We start from the raw sequence: 17537 nt of genomic DNA on the forward strand, positions 1-17537 counted from the left end.
TATAAATTTACTTGTAACTTGAAAGATTCTATTTAAAATTTAAAAATTCTCAAAATATGCTCCATGGACTACTTCTAGTACATCAGAAACAATGTTTCCAAAGTTGATAAGTGTGGGTGGGAAATGCTTCCTCTTGAAGACTGCTAAAAACGTTGTTATTTAAAGTGAGACCTATGGGCCAGCTATACTGGCAGCCCTTTAGAGCTTAGAAGAAACACACAATTTCAGGCCTCACCCCAGACCTACTGAATCAATCTTCATGTGAATATCACCAGTGTTTTGTACACATGTTCAAGATTCAGAAGCAGTGGCATAGAGCATTTAAACAGATGAACCTGTTTAATCTCAACTATCTCAGTATCTCACACTTATCTGACCCGCAATTGCTTTGAGGGCCACCTATAAGCATTCTGAGGAACATGCTTTGGGAAATCCCACAAGATAATAATTACTATTAATGAGCAAATAAAGCTAGAAAGAGGTACTGCTCCATCCTTCACAATTAAAATTTGACTCTCTCAGCTTTTCCAATAATGTCAGTGTACTAAAAGAAAAATATTAAGTACTTTAAAGAAAGTAGTACAGAAATATTACAGTTCTCTTCAATAAAGGCTCCTGCCAACAAAATTAAGCATGGAGTTGTGTTTTGGCTGTTAAGTTGGGTAACATTTTCTTGGAAAACGTCATTTCTGAATGAACAAAATGGTTTTCCAGAAAAAGAACTCAACCTGCTCCAGGCCAGGTGCAAATTTTAATTATATTTTTCATGCTTGTCTCATGAACATTTATGTGGGAACAGACGTGGTATATGGTACACACTGGTACCGTGGTTGGGAAGATCAACTCCCCATCCGAGACATACAACAATTTGCCTAAAACAAGTCCAGTTCAATACAGATATTAATCTAGAAGAAGCTTTCCTAAAAGCACAAGAAGGAAAGCTGATAGTTTTGATTTGGAGTAGTATCAAAAACACTGATCTTATACATGCTTGCAGTCACTTTTAATAATACTGGTTTAAGTAATAATGTATATAATGATTCCAGTTTTTCAAGTAGCTCTGGAAAATCCTACATCTAAAAAGGCATCAAAACTGGAAGTATGGTAGATTAACAACTATAATAACAATCCTTTTTGTCCCTGTCTTCAGCAAGTTGAATTCAGAGAAATGATACTTGTATTTCAGCCTCCTTTAATTAATCAGGGCTTCCCTGGTGGTTCAGATGGTAAAGTGTCTGCCCGCAGTGTGGGAGACCCGGGTTCGATCCCTGGGTTGGGACGATCCCCTGGAGAAGGAAATGGCAACCCACTCCAGTATTCTTGCCTGGAAAATCCCATGGACAGAGGACCCTGGTAGGCTACAGTCCATGGGGTCGCAAAGAGTTGGACTCGACTGAGAGATTTCATTTTCTTTAATTAGTTTAGATTTTGTGCACTTAATACTATATTCTCCAGAAGACACACACATTTCCACACTTAACATCTCCAAACAGCTTTCTGAAGAAAGCACAAGAAAAAAATTACAAAGCTTCTAGCATTTTGTTGATCACAGATGGAGCACCCAGTGAACTAGACTGATTTTCCTATTCACTATTCTGCATCTCCCAATCATACACTCTAGATTCAGTGAGACTAGGGACTCTTTTCATCTAAATCACCACGGTATTCTCAGCATCAATAAAATGCCTGAAACATAGTAGGTGTTCAATAGAGTTTGTTGCGTGAAAGAAGGAAACAATGAGATGAAGAATGAGGGGAAGAACGACAATGTATCTTCACTTCTATCAAAGAAATATTTATGTGCCAAGCAGCGTTAGGCTTCAGAATCATCAAGATGCTGAAGGAGCTCACATTCTAACAGGAGAGAAAGGAATAAAAATAGTGTGATAAATGCAACAGTAAAGATCATAAAATATGCCACAACAGGAGGGACATCTAGGAAGATGAGAGTTACTACAAAGACAAAGAGACATAATACATCACAATGTGCTGTGTTCAGAGAATGCCAACAGATTAAAACTAGGGTGGAGAGGAGAAGAAAAGGAGAGAGGAAACTCTGGCTATGAAAAGATGAAGGAACTGTTGTTGTTGCCGTTTAGCTGCTCAGTTATGTCCGAGTCTTTGCGACCCCACGGGCTGGCCCGCCAGGCTCCTCTGTCCATGGGATTTTCCAGGCAAGAATACTGGAGTGGGTTGCCATTCCCTTCTCCAGGAGATCTCCCCAACCTATGGATCAAATGCCAGTCTCTTGCATATCCTGCACTGGCAGGCGGATTTTTTACTACTAGCACCACCTGGGAAGCCCTGGGAAATAAATTGCTGCTGCTGCTGCTGCTAAGTCGCTTCAGTAGTGTCCAACTCTGTGCAACCCCATAGACAGCAGCCCATCAGGCTCCCCCGTCCCTGGGATTCTCCAGGCAAGAACACTGGAGTGGGTTTCCATTTCCTTCTCTAATGCATGAAAGTGAAAAGTGAAAGTGAAGTTGCTTAGTCGTGTCCGACTCTTAGCGACCCCATGGACTGCAGCCTACCAGACTTCTCTGTCCATGGGATTTTCCAGGCAAGAGTATTGGAGTGGGGTGCCATTGCCTTCTCCTGGGAAATAAACTAAGAACCAGTAAATGCATTCCCCTCAAGAACTTTATAAAATCTATAATCAGGAAAAGACTATATAAAACACAGATGTGATTTATGCTCCATCACATGTAATTAACATCAGAATTGAAGGAGGGAACATTGTGAGTGTGAAGAACGGGAAAGGAAATTCTAGATTTTGGCCCTGTCTGGGGAAGTCAAATCTATGAGGCTACTAAAAAGCTCTTCTCTGTAAGCTCTTTAAAGGAAGAGATGGTCCTGAAACGAGACCTCTCTTGAAACTCTCCTCATCTTTGACAGGATTCTAGGTTCATCACTGCAGCAGTTACCCAGGTGCCTGAAGGGAGAAGCCTACTCAACAACCAGGAACACTCTGGCAATTGAGAATTCAGACATTAATAAATGAGTGCTCTGCTTTACAGATTAGTTCTGATTCCTAGAAGTGCAGAACTGAGGACAGGCTCAGCACTGTGGTGACCTCAAAACTCAGGATGGTTTGAGGGAGGCCTGGCCTCTGCCACTAGCTGTTTCCCACCCCCACCCCCGAAAATCTAGCTGAGGACTAGTTCACCCCAATTCAGAAATGTAAGAAAGGGTTGACCAAAACAAATGAAAAGGTTAGTCAACAGGAGTAACTGCTGTCCATTAGTCACTCAAGAACATGATTAAAAACAAACAGCTACATACTTACCGAGCTGCCCATGAAAGTTGTACATGGGGCCCTATCCACAGTCTACCACTCCGGTTTCTCTGCTGTGCTTGTACGCTGTGTGACCACCATATCCACAGCAATGAAACTTGATTCTTTCAACATTCACTAGTTTAAGTCAACTTCTGCAGAACCATGCCTTAATTCTACGCTATCATTTATATCTAAAATCTGTTTTTAAATTTTGCTTTCAAAAACCAGTGTATTTGCTCATCTAAAGTGCAAACAATTTCAATACCAAGAACCAGGATAGCATGGTTCTGTATTCCACATGTGACATCCAGAAAGCACCTAGGGTTTTCCCTATTTTATACATCTTAAAAATAAAGCCTGTAATTATTAAAGTTCACAGTGTTTGTCTATTTCTCATCTGATCTCCCTGGGAGCACAAATGCATACAAAAGACTATGCAATAATACAGAACTGTCTTTAACTTTGCAGTAAGCAACCAGAAAAACTTCACTCCAACAAGGTGTTATCATAACGTATAAAAAAATTAAGATACAATGCATAACATACTATTTCTACTGGCTTTACTACTATCCATTTTTATGAGTAAATATATTTTAGTTGAGATTTTTTTTATTAAGCATCCTAGGGGACTGATTCAGAGAGGGTTTCAATTATGAATAGTTTGTGTTTACATATGCTCCTATTTCATACATAACATTTAAAATGGCAGGCCATAGTCAAAGGAAAGGTAAATAAATGTTTTCTGGATGAAAGCTTGAATGGAAATAAAATTGGACAACAGAAATGTTTCACGCTGAAAATGTCTCCCTAACTGGTCTTAGTGTGTCTGTCTGCCTGTGTCTCTCTCTAATAAAATTCAGTACTGCTTTCCAGAAGGAAGTTCAGCCAGGTAACACAGTTAACCAAGCAAATGTTATTCATCAGATAAATAATACATTAAATATTTTGAAGTTACAGCAAACTCTCCCCTTCCAAAGGGCAGAATATTTGTTTGTTTTGAACTACTGCTAAGTTTCAGCATTCAAATAAAATTTATTTCAACATAACTAAAAAGCACAATTTTGATCAACGTATACAAGGCAATGGCACCCCACTCCACTACTCTTGCCTGGAAAATCCCATGGATGGAGGAGCCTGGTAAGCTGCAGTCCATGGGGTCGCTAAGAGTCGGATACGACTGAGCGACTTCACTTCACTTCACTATACAATATGTATGGAAAACTGAAACCCCAAGGATTTGAGAAAATGTTCTGTGAAGACTGGTATCACAGTAGAAGCCTCTAACACGGGCTTTTAGACCTTTGCCTATTTCCTCTCCTCCCTCAACCCACATGGGCTCACAGAAGTCTTCCTCGACCACTGTCTTCCCCGACCACTTCCCCAACCAGAACAAGAGGAATTGAGCAGCCCTTTCAAGGATGAAGCATGGTGGATGGTGGAAATTTATACAGCGGTATAGATCACCACAGAAATCAGAGGCAAAAGTCAGGTAGAAATCTGGAAGGGACCCCACTCCATCTGCCTGTCCCCAAACTGTGGGCATCCTTGCACACAGCAGTTCCCTCAACACAAAGCCTCTCTCTTTGGAGCTAATCCCAGGCCTGAGATCTGCTGTAAGGTTGGCTGAATGGAATCACAGCCTCTCCCTCTCCCTCACAGAGCTGGAGCTCTGGACTGTCTTGCTGCTGCTTCCTGGGAGTAGCTACTCCACCTCCTGTCATGTCAGATTCCACAAGCAAGCATAAAACCAAGCTCGCTGCCTTCTGCCTCACCAAACTGCTTCTTCCTCCAACAGAGTCTGTGCGTGCCTCCTTCTTAGGAAGGCGTTTCTCAACGTGCTCTGGAAACGCTTTTTTTTTTTTGATGACTCACTCCTCTGGTCCAGCTAATCTAGAGTAGAGTCTTAACCAGCACACAATATTCATTTTCACCTACTTGTATCTGTCCTATAAATGTTCCCTCATCCATGTAGACTTAACTTGATTGAAGCCAGGACCCTTGTCTTAGACATTTGTCTTTCCTTTGGTGTCTAACACAAGGGCTAGGGCATTTCATACAATGCTTGCTGACAGAACAGGTTTTACTATCCGAGGAGTTGAAAACCGAAACTGGCACTCTACTGCCGCGCTTACCGAAAAATGTTTAATATATTAGATGGCTTATAGTCAAAGAGCCACTGAATAAACGGCTTCCCTAAAGAAGTCTTTTGTTCAGTAGCTGGCACTAAAAATGTCAGAAAGAGTCTGATTTCATTTTCAATCTTCCTACTTGGGTAATCTGTTTCTTTTTAGGGTGAGGGTTTTGTTTTTATTAAAGGAAGAACTCAGGAAAATAGCCACAAGTCAAGGAAGTTACATTCCATTAGCAGGAGATAACACAACCTTTGTCACAATGTGGTCACACTAGTATTTCTAAATTCTCAGCTGCAGATCTAGCGTATAATTAAAGTGTACTTTTAATGAAACCCTATACATCAGAGTTATGATTCCCACAATAATCCAGAAAGCTGTTATCAAAGTCTTGATTATGTTTCAATATATTGAAACATCACCAGTCCGATTAAATAGGCGGAAAAATAAAGGGAGTGAATTGAGTTATTCCATGCTTTAAAGACATGTTTTTTATTGCTGCTAATAAAAACATAGATATATGTGCTGTGATTTAATGAATAGGTCAAAAACAGCATTTAGTTATTCTAAAATTGTGTTAAAATACCTCAAAGGTTAACTATGTTTTATATATACCCCTGAAACATTTTTTATTTTTATTTTTTGCTTAAAACTTCATTATTCAGAGTGCAAAGATAACTTTAGTCTGTCAAAATGAATTCATCACAAATTCATAATCTATCAGAATCTAAACTGGCATGACACAACTAGATCTCAAAAGAGAAGTATGACTTTTGAGTTTAAACTATTTTTGTATCATTTTAATTTGGGGGGCAGAGGGGGAGGCTTGCTTGTATTAATGTGAAGATCATAAACTGATTCGAAGTCCACTGATAGGTTGATAGGGTTATGCTCATGTCTGAGTACTGCAGAAAACCTACCTAATGCCCTCTGAAGGGTGGAACATTCACCAATAAAGTATGGCATTACAGAGTATGAATAAGTAATGTTGATAAATATTTAGAACCCTGGCAGTACAAAGAAAGAGAACACATGTCAGATGACTTTCCACAGCCACCCCAGAATCTCTCTACAATTAAGGTAACAGTGTAAATATAAAATTTTGATGCCCAATCAGCATACCAGGATTAAAAAGGCTATGACAAAAGTACCATCTGTCTACATGAAAGTATGTGCCCTTATACCCTGTAAGAATTACGGCAACATACGTAATTTTGAACATCAGAGGCACCATAAATATGACTAATTTTAAATGTTTGGTGAAGACGGAGCAAACTGGTATTTTGATAGGATAGAAAAAGACACTGAAACGGCAATCTGCTCACTTTATAGCTCAACAATTCTCTCCTCTTTCTGAGTCACTACACTCCTACTCTTAGAGCAGCTGGATCTCTTAGTATCAATTTCCTACCTATATATCAATTATAAACTGTCAGTGAGAATGAGGAATTGCCTAGGATACAAAGTGGTTCCTAATTTTCCCTCACTGTCATCTTCCTTTCTCTTTTCAATGTCTTATACAGAATGTCTAAAGGATAAAATGTTCCCTGGGCAGGGAAAATTGGACATACCTATTGAAGGAAAAAGGCAGCAGTCACTCTGTGGTAGAACCACAATGAACAGGGATGGAGGATGGAGGAAGTCTACCCCTGGGGGCAGACTCAGGAACATTTCAATTGTGAGCGAAAGTCCACCATGAGGGCCTGGGTTCACATTACCCCGCATTCAACTGGCAACAAAAGTTTAGAGGGCTTTTCAGGTAGCAGTCTACATTTCAGCAATTCTATGAACCCTAAGACCCCAAACATCACTTTCATATCACTTGCTTAATAGAATGTATTTTCTCTATTCTTCTGCTACTGTGAGAGAGACAAAAGAAGTTTGAGCAAGACCTCAATGTTAACCTCAATAATCTGATGATCCAAACGAACCGAAAAATATTAAAGTAACCAAGAAGTCAAAAGTCTGCTTCCCTGTCAAGACCTGCAGTTCATTCTCCTGAGCAAGTAAAGTTTTCAAATGGAGCCAGTCCAGCAAGGGACAGAGCTGGGAAAGTGTCAGGTGAAACACATCTGAGACTTAGTTGGGACAGTCTCATGTTGCCATAAGTGGGTCCCAGTTTCACAGTACTCTGTTGATCTTCACCACCAAGATACCTAAACCAGCTGGCTTTCAATTTACTTTCGACTCACAGCTGCCATGAGCAGCTCCTGAAATTACATCACAACAAAGCCATTCCATTTGCAGCATAAACTCATCCTCACACATCACAGTGGTTTAGTCACACAGGTCTCTCTCCAAAGTTGTATACAACCATTCAGTATGTGGTATCAATCATTTCTGGGTCAATACATCTGTGCCACTGCCAAGTAAACATATCATGATAAATGCACAGAATATGAAAAGACCCAAGTAATGGGCATGCCACCTTGACATTCAAAGGGAAAGAAAGAACAGAACAGACTATGGTTGGACAAAACAGGCTTTAGGCTGACTATTTCCCACCCCTGACTTTCTACAATTCTTCACACTTATTCATAAGAGATGAAGTAGTGGCAGTACCTCATAAGACTATGTCCTCCACGGGCAGTCATGCACAATGACCATAAACTCAATATGGCACTTTTAGAAAACATTTAGCAGTTCTCTTATTAACCTAATCACATCTGATTTACCTTCTCTAGTCAAAAATAAAATCTTTTAACCAGCTGTTCCATTCCTTCCAAAAGCACACAGGTGAAATTACATTTATAGGAACTTCTTGGCAACATTTCATGTTGAGCATTTTAGTCAGAGGGAATAGGGAAAAGTTCCACTCTAACCCTTCCCTATTCTCTTCAGTTTTAGGATATTTTAATTTATAAAGCTTTACTAAACGCTTAAAAGCAAAGAGACATAAGAATAAATTTTGAAGAGATAATGACATCAATTCTTGATCAGATTTCAGAAGTAATCACAAAACAAATGGTATTAAACACAGTAACAACTCTTATTGCTAAGGATGCCCTTGTGTCAACAACACGGTTAGTCACACTTCTTTCAGAAACTTCTGAGGTCACCAATACAAATCTAAATGTTTTTGTGGCTCAATTATGTGGTAGCAATATATACTTGAAGACAAATAAAAACAGCAGCTTCACAGAACTCTGGAAACAAAAAGGACCCTTGACAACCATCTAGTTGAGTGGTTTTTCAAATTGCTTATTCTCAACCCTTCTTCTAAATAAACTCAAGATAATACCAATAAGAAAGAAAGAAAAAGAAAAGCAGGAGCTATTCTTGCCAGATTGTCTTCTCTCCTCAACCACAGCCAGTCAGGAGGCTCCCTGAGGAAGGTCATTTCACCTCAAGGCTTGCACTTCAGAGATTCCTGGAAGCTCATTAGCCTAGTCTTGCTAAGGGGTTTGCTGGTTCTCAAGGCAGTGAGCAACCAAAGCAGTACAGTCCTAGAAGAAACACAAGTCTGTCACATCCAACTCAGAAGTACTTCCTTCTTACTACACAACCTTTTTAAAATTCGAATTTCACATATAGCTTTGAGGAAAAAAGTTCAGATGTACTATCTTCCAAATATTTTGGTGTTTCAAAAGAAGAACAGCGCAGACTCACAGTCGAAGGCATGCCTGCTGAGAACTGCAGAGCTCTTCCGCACCAGAGTGGACGCTGGCTGAGGCCCGCCTCTGCCCGGCCCAGCCTCCTTGACCCGCGCCTGCACGTCAGGAGCTCGGCACGCTGCCCCTTCCTCTAACTGCCCCTGCACCTGCTGGGCCAGGCCCTGGCATGCTCCCATTCCAGCTCTACGTCCCTTACCTCATACTGCTGAGGCACTTCAGCTGAGTCAATCCTCACCTTGAGCCTGCCCTCACCAACACCTTCCCGTCATCCCATGGCTTTCTTTTCTTTCCTCTCATCCACCCTGCTAGTTTTCATATCAACACTCATCACTACCTGATCTCATCGTCCCTTGCTTCGAATACAAGCAGCATGAGTACAGTAGGGACTGTGTTCTCTAGTTTATCACAAACAGCAGCAGGGTGCAGGAGGAAGAACCTCGGCCTCGGCAAAGCCCTCCTTGTATGACTGTGCGCTGCTTAGGCGCTCAGTCATGCCCGACTCTTCAGCATGTCAATCCTCTTATGACTAGGACTCCGTTTTTTGAGTCCTGATTCCTCCTAAGCCCCAGGAATTCCCAAGGTGTTTGGTTTTCCAAACAAGATCTATTTGAAGGGAAAGGGGGCTGGGGGAGGTGAAACCTTAGTGATCACTTTTAGGATAACCACTAAAAATATGACCTGGAGCTTCTAAGCTCAATTTCAATTTTCATGTTTCCTGACCAACAACAGGGTATTCTTTCAGACACTTAAAAACTCTGCATGCCCACAGCTGAGCTCATCATCTTCCTAAACTCAAAGTTTATAGAGTGCCCTTTTTATCAGGATTCTAATAGTTAATATAGAATTAACTCACTCTAATATAACTCACTCTTATGATTTCCTCATCAAGCAGGAGCAGTAGAGAAATGTTTTATAAGCAGAGTCCATGAAACAATGGCATCAGAATCAGGGCAGGAATGAACATTTCTCTTACTTCCACCTGAAAACACCATTAAGCTCTTTTGTCCATTTTCTCATATGGAAGAAGCATCTTGGCCAAACTGGTATGAGCAGGCTGTTTGGCAATCTACAGTGACTCCATCTGTCATAATCAACAGAAGAGTCATCAAAAATGAAGCTAAAGCATCATTGAAATTGCACTGAAGTAACTGGAAAATGTAACATTACATAGATACTCAATGTTCTCAACATTTTGGGAACTATCATAGTAAACATGGTTAGCAGACAGTGAAAGCTGCTCAGTCCTCTCTGACTCTTTGCGACCCCATGGAATTCTCCAGGCCAGAATACTGAAGTGGGTAGCCATTCCCTTCTCCAGGGTATCTTCCCAACTGAGAGATCGAACCCAGGTCTCCTGCATTGCAGGTGGATTCTTTACCAATTGAACTATGAGAGAAGCCCTAAACGTGATCAGAAAGTAATAATGATAAAGAGTTGGAGAGACTTCCCCGGTGGTCCAGTGGTTAAGAATCCACCTGCCAATGCAGGGGATGTAGGTTCCAATCCTGGTTTGGGAAGATTCCACATGCCATGGAGCAACTAAGCCTGTTTAACACAACTACTGAGCCTGTGCCCTAGAGCCCACTCACCACAATGAAGAGGAGCCCACACGTTGCAACTAGAGGAAACCCTCACGCTGCCATGAAGATTCAGCACAGCCCTAAATGAGTAAAAAAACAAATTTTTAAAAAAAGAATTGGAAACTCCTGCATATAAAAATAATATCTAACTTGCTATACACTTACACTCCAGATTAGCTAATAAAAGTTTTTTGAAAATATATAAGAAGATTGTAAGACCAGCTTGAATAAGGAACCCAAATCATCCCCAAAAGAACTTTTTAAAAAAGTTAATACACCTATTCCAGTAATTATTACTAACAAGAGAAGAGTAAAAGCTTAATTTTATGTTTAACTTGCTTCCCACTTTTGACAGTAGACACATTAAATTATCAATGAGATAACCATCCCTCAGGAACACAACAGGAACACAAGCATGAGAAACAACAATTATAAAAACTGCAAAGTCAATAAACAAGATAACTCAGATATTCAAAGTTGGATCAGTTGTTTTCAAGGAATAACTCCATGATGCTAGGGCAAGATGAACTGCTATACAATCATTTGTTCAACATTTACTGAATGTCCCCTTTATGAAACCTGGCACTGGGCAAGTACTTTATAAAAACCTATTTATATTGAATTCCTAGCGCTGACGCAAAGTTAATAGTATAGAAGTCATTGGAAAGCTCCATTCACCATCTCTCAAATTATTAATGAAAACTAGCAAAAGTACATGTGGTCATTTCCCAAGAAATACCACACTGTCAGCACTATACACATTTAAATCAAAATAAGTAAAATGCAATATTCTCAGAATAGCAAAAAAGGGAATATGGCTAAAAAAGCAACTTAAATATAAGTTTGGGAATCATACAACTCCAGTAAACCATTCTTAACTTTCCTTTGTTCTCTTGTACCTCAACTCATTATATCTGAAAATCACAATAGATCACCGCTTACTTGATTTCTTAACCAGTAATGCTGAAAATGCAGTCTCGCAGGGCCAACACCACCCCAACCTGCTGAATCAGAATACGGGAGCAAGCATGGCTATTTGTTTTTAACAAGCCCTTTGGGTGGTCCTGATACACACTTAAGGCTGAGAAAACCCAAAACAACAAATCAGAGAGTACATTCATAACTCTGTACACAAAGATGAATATAGTTTGGGTAATACTTATAGAAAAGCTTATAATAAAAATGCTAAAGATCATAATTTCCTAACTATAGGAATAATGCTGTACTTTTAGAATGTTAATAATTAACTCAAAATATTTCATTTACTGGACTTGGAATTAAAAACAGTTCTGAGTAAATGAATGGTTATCAACTATGCCCAGCTGCTTAAATTTCCTATTAAAAAAAAAAAGGAGGTGTTTAAAAAATTTGGAATGTTCAAATTTTCAACATAAAATTTCAGTGAGATATGTAAGATCTTAAATTTTAGGCATAATTTTAAAAATTGCAATTATACCCATCTAAGAAAATAATTTGATAAAATATTAATTTTTATATAAGCAAACAGTTTCACTTTACAAAAATATTCTTTCCTTTATAAAATTACTTAATGGGACTTCATTTTAATAGCAATTTCCCTTAGTCTGCTATTGAACTATCTGTTTATAAGTTACCAAAATACTTTTGAATCCTTGGAGAAGGAGGAAATTAGAGGTAAAAGGAGAATCAAGAGGATCTATGCTAAAGTGTTAATCAGCTACCGATTAGCTATGAAACAAATTAAAAATAAAGCATCACTGAAACTCCTGGTGACATATCTTCTACATGAGTAGACGGACATCTAAGAAATACCAGAAACATAGCAAATACAGCTAACAACTTGAATACTGCTTATATCATCTGACAAATGTCGCTTCCAGGAGCTCTTCTAATTCCTTCACATGTGTTATGGCTCAAAGTTTTAATTAGGCTGAAGAATTCCTACGAAGGGATATTCTAACTGAATTTATGCAAAACAGATGTGGATAGCAATGCTAAGAGAAGTATAAGTAGGCCTGAAGCCTTCTTACTGAGAATTCTCATAGCATTCTTAAATGTATAAATAGAAGGCCAGAGAGCAGAAAGTCTAGAGAATATGTGCCAAAAGTTTATTTTAAAACAAGGAGAGCTTACTATTCTTTCATGAATGTCTACCTTTTAATCTTACAGAACCCGTCTCTAACACACTGTAGAGGTTGTACAAGTTAACATTCTGAAGCACCATCAGCACCTGTTGGAACCACCTTTCTTTCTCAATGCACTAAGGGCATCTGGGTACTCTCTAAAAGGGAGCAGTGCCTTGGAAACATTTTATATTTGACATGGGACTAGCTGGGCCGAGGGGCCGCAGAAGTCCAGTGGCAGCAGGGTTTCAACTGAAACGTTAGCAGTGATCCACATGGAAGGTGAGCGGTGATTGGGAGACACTTTAGCTGCAGACCCGATGAGACATGGAGACAGGTAAGATGTCAGGGAAAGAGCAGTGGCAGGAACTGAAGGAGAAGCATCATGTCTTGGAATCTTAAAGCCCAAATGGACTTGAGAGACGACAGAAATTAAGGTTTTTTGGCCCAGTGCATTAGTTGGGAATGAGAGATCTAGCATCTATGAAAGCTTTGGGGGGAGCCCTGCAAGAGGAATAGGAAGATATACCTCAGAGGAGATCAGAACCAGAGTGTGTATGGACCCTAAGCTACAAAGGCAGGAATCTGGGTTCTAATGGACCTGCAGGTCACTAATGTGTCTAGTATTTTATTTCCAGTAACTATCAAGATATTGCAAAGTTTACATCACCAGCCAACCCGGATTATCCCAGTTCCTAAAATATAACTGCTCTGATATACTAAGAACTTGAGGTTTCATGATCAGTCTTCTGAACTCATACGGAGGGTCGTGAATGTAGTAAAGCAAACTCATTAATAGTCTCCATTTTACTTTACCAAGTGCTTTCAGCTCTCAGAAAACCTGAGTGAGAATGTAAGTATGAACTAGTGTGCTTTATAAATATTGTCCTGAAGCTGCCCACTGCCAACAACCATGCTCCTGAAGTAACATATCTGGAGAAGCCCCAGGGTGATCTTAAAGACACTATAGATTCCACAGTACGAGGGAAGATCAAGGTCACAACCTGCTTTAGGCAAGTAAAAAACCTCACCTAGTGAACGATGCATGGTGATACTGCACATGTGCTTGAGAAGAAAATAGAATGTGAATCAAAACCAACACACTTAGAGAGACTGAAGATAGTTATGCACCTTTCACAATACTATGAAACTTAATTCTACCCTTATTGAAATGTTTAAATCTGCTTTTTCAACAAAACACTGAACATCAGATAGTAAGACTGGAGTGGCAAAGTCCTGGAGCGTAGCCAGTTCACCAATACTGAAGCCCTGCTCACTCCAATTTAGCTCTGTTGGCTGGACATGTGCTGTGGATGGATGTCAGTAGGGTGTGTGAGCAGCTGCTATGTGAGAACCTCAAGCAGGGAGGCTGTGCAGGGCAGGGAGGGAGAAATCTGTTAAGACACAGCTTTCAGTAATGTGGCATCCGTGGAACGCTGAAAAACAGAAGCGCGTAAAACAACCTGGTGTGTAGCAATCAGAAGTAAAATGATTCCTTTGGGCAACATCAATGGATACCCAGAAAGGCCAAAAAGGCAGAGTTCCAAGGCAATACTAAGCGTTGGGATTTTTGTTGCACTGGCTGTTGCCCTATGAAGTGAGAGGTTCTCACTGGCAATGGTAGCCTTTTTGGTAATACCCCTCAGATGTCAAACAGCCTGCTCAAGGTCCTAGCCCAGGAGGCAGCAGAGCAGGAAAGCCTGCCCCAGGGAGCACGGGTTTGTGGAGCACTGTTGAGCCAGGACCCTTGTCCGTATGAAGTTCAATAAAACTCCTCTGTGCCCAGATCTAGCAGCTAAATCCTCCTAGGTTCCTGAGTTCTCAGACAAAGCAGCAGCTCTACGAGATGGCTGGTAGCGAAGGGCAGCCTCAGGCAGCAGAGCGCACGCAGGAGGCTGGGCATTCAGATTAGGGGCCGCTCACAACTCTCTGGTCCATTCTGCCCGAAACAGACCTGCTGGCCAGAAGGACTGGATTGGCCCTAAAGGCACACCTGTCATCGTCGCTCAGAATGTACATTATATACACACACATCTTCATTAGTCCACGCCCTCTCCCAGATACCTGCATCTCTCTGCATTTTTTTCCTCCAGTATTAGAGTCTAAAATGTTCTCTTAGAGAAAACCTTTTCTAATTAACTGAAGAATAGATATCATTTCTTATGGTAGTCAACCCTTATGATTTCTTCAACACACAAACTCTCATGGCCTGTTAGAAAACTCAAAAATGCATTTAATGTATCTTTTCATATTGATTTATGTATTTAGACCACAAAGCAAAAAAGGTAGGTGTGTCTCCATTCTGTGTCTATGATAATGCTAGCTTTCCCTGCTTAAAGACAGAACATAATTAAATATTACCATAAAATCCTCAAAAACCGGCTAACACAGAGATGCAAGGAATGTTAACTTTTATTAGAACTGGCCAAGGACTCATTTTCTTGACACTACTTTCTGCACAGTTTACAAAGGGATTTTGTAGAGAACGAAACACAGACAAGTAGGAATCTTAACAATCAAAATCTGGATCCATTTATTGATTTATGTGTGGGACACCATGCCTGGTACCATGGAGAATACGATGGTGAATCAGAAACTAACTTTGACCACAAAGAAATTAAGTTCAGAAGTAAATAATGGGACACACAGCTATAAACACATTGTTAAAAAGTATCTGAGGTAATTAGAATAAAACAGGCACAAGGGAAGTGGTAAATGGCACGCATGCGCATGTGTGTATGTATACGTGTAGGGGAAGGAGGGGGTCAGGGTCAGGAACATCTTTGTGGAAGAAATACTTGAGAAGGGCCTTGCAGGATGTGAAGTCCTTGGACAGCGAGTGACAAATGGGAAGAAGAAGAATGGGGGCAACATGCCTGCAGCCTGTGTGCAGAGCTGATGCCCACTCTGGTCTGGCTGAATGGCACTGTGCTTGAAGGAGACAGTGGTGAATCCTAGGAAACGAAGGCTGGCTGGTATTACAGATGAGGTCTCATCTGCATGATGGGCATCAGGGCTCCAATGGAGATATCTGAGCAGGAGAGTGATGCCATTACCTGTGAGCTTCAGGAAGACCATGTGAGGGTGACTGGAAAGAAAAGCAGAAAGGGGGCCTTGCTGGGAGCTATCCCAACAGTTCAGGCAGGAGGAAACTTGGAAGGAGGCATTGAGCTGAGACCATAGGTTAGAGAAATACTACAGAAATAATTCATCAAACAATTAAGTCAATAAGACTTGAGATAAATGACTGGACATGGGGGCAGAAGAAAGAGAGGAATCAAAGATGAGCTAGGGTCTGAGGTCTGGTACCATGAATGAAACTAGGGAAAACAAGAGAAGAGTCCAGGACAGGTGCTCAGTTTGGACATATGGGATTCACAGACCTGCTGGGTCGCTGTGATGGAGAAGGCCACAGAAAAACAGCAAGGACCTAAGCTGGAACCGCAACTTCATCAGCTACCAGCTGGCTTTGCTCAGTCCAGGCTCAAGTCTCAAAGTGGGCAACTCTACAAGCAGAGCTCAACAGACCCACAATGCATGAGAGCTGGCGCAATTGCACACGTGCTGTCATGGACCCCAGGCTGAAGTTAAGCCTAGACCTGGGGGTATCTCTGTGGAAAAAAATGGAGGCCATTACCATCTGCAGGCTCCTATTTTCCCAAAGCACTGCCACTAAGTTAAACAAGGACTGCATTTTCTGTTGCCCGGGGAAACAAACCATCTATAAATGCTGTTGCACCTTTTCTTGATAGAACTCAGGTTTTAGTAAGGATGAGTTATCTTCACTTTTTGCTATTATGCATGTTTACCAAAAAACAAAAATATACTTGTAAGGCAAAAACAAAAATTTCTGCGTGCTTAATAATAGACCTTGGCTGGTATAAACAACAAGGTTGCCACTGGCAGTTCTGGGGATGATTGCTTTCTCTACAGAAGCAACCGAGCTGACTAGAGCCTTTCCCTTTGCCAGTACACCGTGAGTACGTGCATGCCACTGCATCTGGGCGTTTCGGTAGAAAGAGACATGATGGGAGTGCTAGAAATAGAGCAATCAGGAAACAAACATGCAAGATTAGCCTGCTCTGATTATCTGTGGATGTAAAACACACTAAATTACCTCATATACTGTACATAAAAGTGCCAACAAATTGCTACTGAAGATGACTGTCTTGACTGCTTTCTTTAGCATCAGACAAGAATGAGAACTTCCTAACATGTCTGGGAGAATACCATCTAACTTTCTTATACATGTTACTGTGCATAATAACAGAATCAGATACTGCAAATTGAAGTTTGGGGAGGTGAGGCTTTAATCAATTCATGCATCCTGCCCTCTAAACCAAGACTCTCTATACTCTCTGTACATCAATAACTTCATTTTATTCCAGAAACCTGAGACAAGTTTACAGGCAAGGGTTTTTTTTTCCCCCAGCTTGGTGCAAGTTTTACCCATTTTTTTCCCAGAAATAACTGACCTCATTTTTAGCTAAGTGGATGAGTAGGTACTAGGACGATGGCATGATAGATAACACACTGTCATGAAGTCAGGCCACCTAGCTTTCAAACTGTAGTAAGGGTCAGTGGTGCTCTCTCTGGCCACCCACACAAATACAAATTTCTCTCCAGGCCAGTGGACACATGGCCAATCATCCTTTAGGATTATCACAACACTGACCTCTGCTATTCTAACTTGAAATGCAGATACATGCTAAACATTATTTGGCCAAAACTCAGTGATGGTATAGTTTCTCTAGGGCTAGACACACAATGGGGTCACAGAACTAGAAGAGGCCAGGAAACTGAGCAAGGTGGGTACTGGGATGCTTTGCAGACCG

At 40.7% G+C, this 17537-nt stretch overlaps 1 protein-coding gene across 13 annotated transcripts in view; it reads right to left on the reverse strand.

Annotated features, from left to right (window-relative positions):
- Window positions 1–17537, reverse strand: part of PKP4 (plakophilin 4) — a 256119-nt gene that overhangs the window by 198539 nt on the left and 40043 nt on the right. For 10 of the 13 annotated variants that reach the window (XM_070476166.1, XM_070476161.1, XM_070476160.1 and 7 more), the window contains one exon: window positions 10610–10680. The exons of the other annotated variants lie outside the window; for them this stretch is intronic. Coding sequence is in view for 9 of the 10 variants with exons in the window: in XM_070476161.1 (XP_070332262.1) it covers window positions 10610–10680 (71 nt within the window). In the remaining variant the exon portion in view is untranslated. The remainder of the gene's footprint in view (window positions 1–10609; window positions 10681–17537) is intronic. 13 annotated transcript variants of the gene reach the window in all.

This window comes from Odocoileus virginianus, chromosome 13, assembly GCF_023699985.2.
Source record: "Odocoileus virginianus isolate 20LAN1187 ecotype Illinois chromosome 13, Ovbor_1.2, whole genome shotgun sequence".
NCBI lineage: Eukaryota > Metazoa > Chordata > Mammalia > Artiodactyla > Cervidae > Odocoileus > Odocoileus virginianus.